The following is a 9,011-nucleotide window of genomic DNA, read 5'->3' as shown; positions in this document are numbered from 1 at the left end:
AGTGGTGACCATGATGTCACTCATTGGCAATTGTATGCACATAAAAACGATTGAAATGAATGCAGTATAACATTTCAAGACAAGAGCATCTGATTGCCTACTGTGTATGTAGCAGAGGCATTTTTGTTCCACATAACATATCTATATCTGAACGCTCCAGCATAAAAACGTCCAGAGCACAGCTCAGTGTTTTCATTTCAGGCAGATGCTGGGTAAGTGGGTGTGGCGTGTTGTGTTTGGGGAGTGGCTTCGGTTGTTCACAGTTTACACATTGTTCATCATTTCAGCGAATACAACAGAGCCTAACCCTGAACCATGCATCTATCCAGTGCTGTACAGCAAATATACTAATTGTACAGTATTGATTCAGCGCACCAATTTATTTGTTTTGGTCCCGCTATACCCCACTGAAGTGCGGGAGGAATAGGCCATAGAAGAATACCAGGGAATGCAATGTACTTCGTTGTGGTTTGTTAAATTAACTTCGCCAACTACTGTGCAAACTTAAGGAAAAGAAAACTTTCGGAAGAAGCAAAGGGGAGGAAAAACTTTCGCTTTTCACATGGACAATAACTCTCCAGCCCGACTGAATTTAGATGAATACAAGTTTTACTACGACGTTATAACTGTTTTACTTTTTGTTTCTCAAGCTGAACAGGGTAAGAGGGAGATTGTTCAGTTTCTCCCGGCCGGTCGCGTGGCTTCTTTGTGTATAGCAGCTGCTTAAATGTATGGGCAAACACCGCGGGTTGGCGCAGATATAGCCTAGGACGAGCGTGGGTTGCTAAACTATGAAGAGCTCTTTCAACGAGTAGAAGAGGAATATCAATAGGCTACTTGGTTTATTTACCCATTTGCTTAACCAACACCTTATCCTGCCCATACCCTCTTTATATTTATTTGACTGTAATACGTTGCTAGTAGCTCTTACCCGTCTCGCCGCCTCTAAGCGTGGATTGTAAAAAGGTAGAAACAAATTGAGCTCTGTTCACAGTATAGCTGCGCTGTTTCCTGATACATCATGGATGTACGGTTTTATCCGACTGCCGGAGGAAATCCTATTCCAGGAGATCCACCAAATCTGGATTTTTCCCACTGTTTGGGCTACTACAACTACAATAAGGTAAGAAATTATGTTCCATATGCATTCTTTCGCTTACTTCTATCATGTTTCTGCAAACTATATTCTTACTCCATTCCCCCGGACTCTACTGACAAGCTGATATACTGGTTGTACATGGTGCTGTATGATTATGGGAATTAATTTGGTTACGCTTTCACCATGGAGACCTATTTGATTGCCATCATAATGCAGTTAAAAGTATAGGAAAACCCAAGACAAGTGGACGTTTCACTACTGCTTTACACACTTTCACAGTAATCAGTTTGCTCGAGAAGTTGCCATCTTTGGTGCAGGAGCTCTGCATGTTTGTTTACACGTGGAAATGCTTTCTCAAATAACGCGTCTCAGTTGCACGAAGTTGTGGTACCAAATCTCTTGCAGATTAAGCTATTCGTTCCAGGTGGGAGTGACACTGCTAGTTTACAGTAACTAGATTTTGTGTGACTTGATTGATACTATTTTAATGGTAAGAAGAATGGGCACTGCTATATTTTTCCTGTATTCTACATGCCATCAACATGCAGTTCATATGCTTTAGATTCAACGTGGGCACACCAAAAATTATGCCCATACCAACAATGTTGCAAATAATGTACATCTGGGATTGAACATTGTGATGATCTGGATGTTTATGTTGATATCTGAAGATCTGATACATCTGCTGATATTCCATATTTTTCCCTCAAAGAGATGTGTGCTTGTTTACTGATGTTTTCAAACAATACCTGGTAGGGTTATAGCTTTCATCCTATCTGACACATCCTCAAACATACAGAACCCACATCCAGATTGACAGTTAATTTGGTTCGGAACCAGTTCACATATTTAAGTATTTGTTTTGAAAAAGATAATTCCTTCAGGATGTGAAATCATGGTAAGTCGCCAAAACTTTTTGAGCGAGACAGTCCATATCAAATTACTCTCCTGAGTCTTTCCAAGACCATCCTTTAAAACTGTTCTGAGAACCAGGAGGAAACACAATACTCCTGTACCAGAACAGAGTGTTTGTGTTTGCTTGGCCAAATAACCTAGTCTTGTTAAAGCTCTAAAGTACAACCACCTTAGTTTAACTGATTTGTCAGCACATATCATTCACTCTGAATCCTATAGTACATCACCCAGCAGCTACAATATTATTTTATGTAACAGATGAAGAATCGTCTTGTGTTTTCTGCTGAAAAACTAATTGGGGCAAAATTTGAGGATAAAAAATGCACTTCAGTAGGCCAAAATGCAATTGTAGTGTAATCCAGTTGTAGTGTGAGAAGGAATTTAAATGACGCACTCCCTCTGCAATATGCCTCATCTCAAAGCACACGTTAGAAGCCTGTGTTTTCAGTAAAAAATTACTTGTCCATGTTTGCATAATGTAAGACAAGTCACCCCCAATCATGTTTCATAAAACCACTTTAAAGGAAACATTAGTCATCAAGACAATGTGTTATGTTTTCAATTTGAGTCAATATGAAAAAGCGTTATAGATGTATTAGCCTTCACAGCAAGTTTGCACACAGAAAAACCTCAACTATGCTGTCAATAGGTCAATGTCAGTAGATACTCAGTGTAAGAAAAACAAAAAAGCAACACAGAAATGACCCAACTTAGGCATTCGGTAACCCAACGCTGTTTCTGTAGGACAAAACACATTTTGGCATATTTTCACCCAACCAGTTTTGTTGTCTAAATTACCAAAAAACATTGGCATATTTTCTTTAACCATCAGTTGGGTTGTCGCAGCAGCTGTGTCTTTTTTAATGTAATCCAGAGATTGTTTTTGGGGGGCATGAGTCATTAGAGGCGTGGCCTTCAGATTGAGCCCATTGACCACCCATGGGAATCAGTATCATGTTAGTTCGTCACATTAAGATTGAACACTGCATATTTAAATTTCCCTTCAATACTGTTGCACATTAGTTATCCTAGTATAACAGTCAATACATAATTATGGTTGTATCCCATCATTCAGTTAATGGTGGGTCCCAGTAGTGAAATATTACGTTGGGGTTTGTTTTATTAAATATCCCAATATTAAGATGTGCATATTCTCTTGAGGAACCCATACGCTTGAATAAGCCTTATTAAGGCAAAAACACCATCAGTGTCCACCCTTAGCATGCGGTAATACAACAAAACAGATTAACCTGAAATTTATTTAATTTCATGGTTGGCTCGAGGAGCCAAATACAACTACAAGCTATGCCTCCAGACTTCTGATCTGACCCACTTAGTCATATCTCAGTAACCCAGCATCAATAACCCGGCAGTTTAAAAAAAAAGAGTGCGCAATTGCCTTTAACACAGCTGTTGGGTCAGCCAAACAAACTAGCATTTTCAGAGTGCAGTATCTGGAAATGTTGTCTGAAGAAATCGTTTAATTTGAATGACAATGGAGAAAAAAGGCACACAGTGGTACTTTCAAACATCACAGATTCCTTTAAATCTACAGAAACATCCAAATGAATGGCACAAACTTAATTAGCTGCTACAGTCATCATGGTTCATTATGACTTATGAATAGCTCTGACTTGGAAACTGGATGATATGTTAATATAATGTACTCTACAAGAAAATAAACTGGAAGTAATCTAGTTGAATGGAACCTCATATCTGTGATGAAAAATTTAATTAGGAGCTGATTTGAAACACATCATATGTAATAATAGCGACCTTTGCTATTACTCTTTACCTTTTGAATGCTTAATAGTGTATATTGTATGACAGGACTGTTTCCGCTGGTTGTGCCGTTTGAGAATGGGACACAAGTCAACCATGTTTAAGGTTCTATACTTACAGGAACACTTTTTAGACATTGATTGGTGGGTAGTTTGTACTACCGAAATTGTGTCCAGTCACATTGAATTAAATGTATCTGCAGTAATTGTGTAGGGCTTTTACTGGATTTCTAGTTTATACTTTTGGTGGTATTCAGTAAAAGTTACCCATGCTTCACTTCTGAAACCCTACATTTGCTTTTGTCCACATTGGGGGGAATTTCTTCAAACATTTGACATTGACTCTTATATAACCATGTCTTAACATCTGGGACAATTTGTAGTCTCCGTGACTGAACCAGCTTTACATCCCAGACATTACTAAAGGCTATGAGCTTTTTCAGGCTTTTCTCAACTGTACTTTTTTTAAAATGTGCACTATCATTCAAAAATTTGGGGGTCACTTAGAAATGTCCTTGAAAGAAAAGCAAATTTTTTGTCCTTTAAAATAACATAAATCTGAAAACTGCTGTTTGATAAAATTGGCTTTCTTTAGACTAGTTAAGTATCTGAAGCATGAGCAATTGTGGGTTTGATTACAGGCTCAAAATGGCCAGAAACAAAGAACTTTCTTCATAAATGTTATTCCACACCAAAAATTGTCAAGGAACTGAAGCTGAATCTCTTACAACGCTGTGTATTACACTTTTCACAGAACAGCGCAAACTGGCTCTAACCAGAATAGAATGAGGAGTGGGAGGCCCTGGTGCACAACTAAGAAAGAAGACAAATACAATGGAAAGTCTAATTTGAGGAGTAAACACCTCACAGGTCTTCAACTGGCAGTTTCATTAAATAGGACCCGCAAAACACCAGTCTCAACATCAGCAGCGAACAGGCAACTCTAGAATGCTGGCCTTTTAGGAAAGAGTTGCATAGAAAAGCCATATCTCAGGCTGGCCAATAAAAATAAGATATTAAAATGGGCAAAAGAACACACAATGGACAGAGGAAGATTGGAAGAAAGTGTTAAGGACAGACAAATCTAAGTTTGAGGTGAAAAACTTCTGTGAGATGCACACAAAAATCAAAAGATACTGGAGGAGTGCTCAATCTGTCAAGCCTGGTGGGGACAATGTGATGGTCTGGGGGGGCTTTGGTTAGTGTTAAAGTGGGAGATTTGTACAGAGTAAAAGGGATCTTGAAGAAGGAAGGCCATGCCATACCCTTGATCATGACAATGACCCCAAGCACAGCTCCAAACTATGTAAGAACTACTTAGGGAAGAATCAGTCAGCTGGTATCATAATTCCCTGTGTATAACCCAGACACAAACCGCACCATTAATTTTATAGCTTTGTGTGTATACAAACCTGAGTATTAACCACACACATATATTAACCACTTGCGTGGAGAATTATGATGTGTGCGTACATTGTACATTAATATTAAACACCTGTCATAGGGTGCTATCAAAATTAATTTGTGGAACAATAAAATATGTTTTTGAAAACCCTGTATAGCCCATTGTATCATATTTGCTACATGAGTTTCTGAGACCTCTACGTCGTTAAGCAATCCTCTGTGAAAAGTTTGCCAGTGGAGACGGGTTAAAAATGTTTAACATATGTATTAGCCACACCCATGTATTAACCACTATGGTTGAAAATGTTTTCAAAATCCAAGTATAAGCCACGGTTTATAAACGGGAAATTACGGTATTCTGTCTATAATGGAGTGGCAAGCATATTCACCAAATTTCAACCCTAGCTGTTGTGGGAGCAACTTGACCGTATGGTATGTAAGAAGTGCTCATCAAGACAATCCGACTTGTGGGAGGTTCTTCAGGAAGCATGGGGTGAAATCTCTTCAAATCTCAACAAATTGACAACGAGAATGCCAAAAGTCTGCAAGGCTTTGAAGGACACTATTATTTCAGTTAAAAATTATAATTTTTTACCTTGTCAAATAACTATTTTGCAATAGTTCCTATTCTAACTTATTTTATGTATGTTTCGATGGAAAACAAGGACATTTCTAAGTGACCCCAAACTTTTGTCTGAATGTCAGATTTAATTTGACTGTTTGATTGATTGAAATACCATTGTTGGTGCGCAATGATCCTCTTGTTATGCCACATTTATTGTCCTATACTGCATTATACATTATCAAATACTAGTTTGATAATGTTTGAGATGTAATATGTACTTCATTAGCTGCGCTGGTAGAGGTAATTAGTTTGTTGTTACCAGATGTAATTGAGGAATGAGTTGCACCTGCAACAGTGGCTGTAACAGCCTATATATTTTTTTGTGTGAAACCATTACTAATGCTGCCACTAAATGTAAGTGATTATACATTGTGGAGGGTTATGTTCAGATTAATTACTGTATGAGTTGATCAGGTAGTGCAGCAAAACGAGTCTGCAATATGCATTAGTGTTTTTTTCATGTAGAATATAGAGTTTTTTCATTGAGCAGTGTTTAAGGTGATTCTACAGAGGTATAAAAAAGATATGGAGATGGTAGACATTTTACTTTATTGAGCCTTTTAAAAAACATGTATATTAATATCAGAGAAAATGTATGATGATAAATATTTTCTAAATGGCCAGCCCTAGTCTGAATAAGCCCTGATTGTTGCCACTCTCCTCTGAAGCTGTACTCTCCTGTTTCCTGTGGTAAAAGGTGTCATTACAGAATAATATTTTCCATGACAACCTCTGTGAACAGGAAGTGTGTTTCACTGAGGATTGATAGAAGCAGCTAAATGGCTGTGATGAAAACGTCTCAGAAACTGTTTCCGAATTGAAATTTACATTTTACATTTCCTTGCCATCCCACACCCCTTTTTGGAATCTAGTCTAGCACCCTGGCTTTGAAAATGCCATGCTCTACCATTTGGTTCCTCTTATTCAAGGAAACACTTGGCCAATGGATTATATACAGTATACATTTTCAGTGTTTTCAACAACTTGTCTACCATAGGTAAGATACTAAACACATGGCAAGAAGAACAAATGGGAAGTTGTCCACAGTATAATACTCAAAGACTGGAAGCTGCAGCAGCAGTTGTCATACACTAGGAATTTATTGAGCTTCTAAATGATGCATATAGGTGAAATAAAAGCCTAATTGAGGATGTGTTATATCCTGTTGTCCCTTTTTTTAGGAAACAAAAAGGAAGGAAATGAGTAAGCAGAAAGGAAATTGGTAGACTCAGAGATGCTAAATTACGTTCACACCAACAAACCTTTAGGGCAATACCACCATTGTCCCCCACAGCTAGATTGGCCTAGCCACCCATGATCTTTGTTGTCCCTTCTGTGGAGATGTAGTGAAGGGGTTAAGACGCTCTTCAAACACATAGTCGTCTCTGTGCATCATGACAGTGTGTACAGCTGGTGTCATTTCAGAAAAGCCACGAACATTGTAAACTTCTCCAAATACTACTACAAATTCACATTGTAAACTTCTCCAAATACTACTACAAATTCACATTGTAAACTTCTCCAAATACTACTACAAATTCACATAGCTTTGACACCAAGAAGCTGCTTACTTAGTCATCTTCTAAAGTTGGTGAATTTAACAATATAAAGTAATTTTTTAAAAATTCATATATTGAAAAGGGAATTTGATTTCATTGCATTTTAATTAAAACCTTGCCGAAGCCTCTTTAAAAATAATGTGCAGATAATATATTTTATGTACATAAATATAAGGGTATCAAGTTTATTTTTGGATCACAACCATTCCACCTACATTGAACCCATGGGTGTATGTGATTTACCATGTTTTAGAAGTGGTTATATTTTAGCCTAGCTCTGAACCTCAATGAGTTTAAGTGATGCTTCCAGCATGAAAACCCCTAGAATAACACTAGTAGATGTTGCTATGAAAGCTGTGTTGGAATTACACAAAGGTTCTGTGTCTACAATGGGCCAAAGATACGGCTGTTAGATGGGGCTGGCATTTCTTGTGTCCTGACTGATATCTTTAGATGAATTCCTTGCTTACACTCACACTATTTTACAGTTGCCATGCTAATTGATCTACTATAGCTATACTAACCTTGCTCCTACAAGAGAAGAGTTGCACTGTATTACTTGTACTGTATAACAAAAAGCATTGGTGAGATAGGAGTTGGCCATGTGGTGGAACATGAACACAGTCTGTAGTTTACATACAATGTTCACTCCACTTGGATTTCTTCATATTTTATTTTGTTACAAACTGGGATTTATTTTTATTGTTATTGTCAACAATTTACACAAAATACTCTGTGTAAAAGTGGAAGAAAACGTATAAATTAACACAATAATTAATAAAACACTAACATACATTGATTAGATTCAACCCCCTGAATCTGAAACGCCTTTGGCAGCAAATGTAGCTGTGAGTCTTATTGGGTAACTCAGAAACTTGTACAGAAATGTACACGTCTTGCTATAGATTCTAAAAAGATGTAAGTCAAAACTGTAATTTGGCATATTAAGGATACAGTCGGTGTGATATAATTGTGGCTTGTCAATCAACTCTGATTGACATCCACTGTTGATTGTGATGCCATCATAATGGGTCAGGAGATCGCTCAGCCTATTTAAACTTGGCTGGTGCTGCACACAGTGCACTGCATGGAGCAGTCTTGCAATGGTTGGCAGTACAGCGCACAAATTACATTCCAAGTAATTTGTATGTTCCTGTTTAATCACACTAAGGCAGCATAACATGACCAGTCAAAAATGACTTTCCCTTGCTCTCTCACTGTCAAATTCATGGGCCCAAGGCTATAGACTAAGCCTAGTAATGGACACTCCTTAGCTATCTTGTGTCGTAGCTATATTATTTTCTCCCTCCATTTAATAGGCTGTTAATATAACCGGGTTATAGACTAGTTTCATTGTTTTATGCATGTGATTTTCCAGATCAAACAAATGTAATGGAGTTCCATGTCAAAACTAAGTTTGTATAGCTTAAAAACTGAAGGTATCAAGAGACTATAGAAATATTTTATGGCAACTTTAATGAAGTTTAAGCTTCCTAAAAAATACCCTATCCATGTGGGCGAGGAAAAGCTGTCCGTGCGAGGTTAAAAACTTAATTGCCAGTACCTATCCTCCTAGACCTACTATACAAGTTAAAGTAAAAGGATAGTTCTCAAAGTCCACTTAACAC

At 37.7% G+C, this 9,011-nt stretch overlaps 1 protein-coding gene across 1 annotated transcript in view; it reads left to right on the top strand.

Moving 5' to 3' along the window:
* The first annotated feature begins 258 nt into the window (after nucleotides 1-258).
* Nucleotides 259-9,011, top strand: part of tox3 (TOX high mobility group box family member 3) — a 71,010-nt gene continuing 62,257 nt past the window's right edge. The window contains exon 1 of the mRNA XM_010892652.4: nucleotides 259-1,123. Coding sequence (XP_010890954.1) covers nucleotides 1,022-1,123 — 102 coding nt within the window. The 5' untranslated portion in view covers nucleotides 259-1,021. The remainder of the gene's footprint in view (nucleotides 1,124-9,011) is intronic.

This window comes from Esox lucius, chromosome 2 (assembly GCF_011004845.1).
Source record: "Esox lucius isolate fEsoLuc1 chromosome 2, fEsoLuc1.pri, whole genome shotgun sequence".
Classification (NCBI taxonomy): domain Eukaryota; kingdom Metazoa; phylum Chordata; class Actinopteri; order Esociformes; family Esocidae; genus Esox; species Esox lucius.
This window is presented reverse-complemented; position numbering and strand designations above follow the sequence as displayed.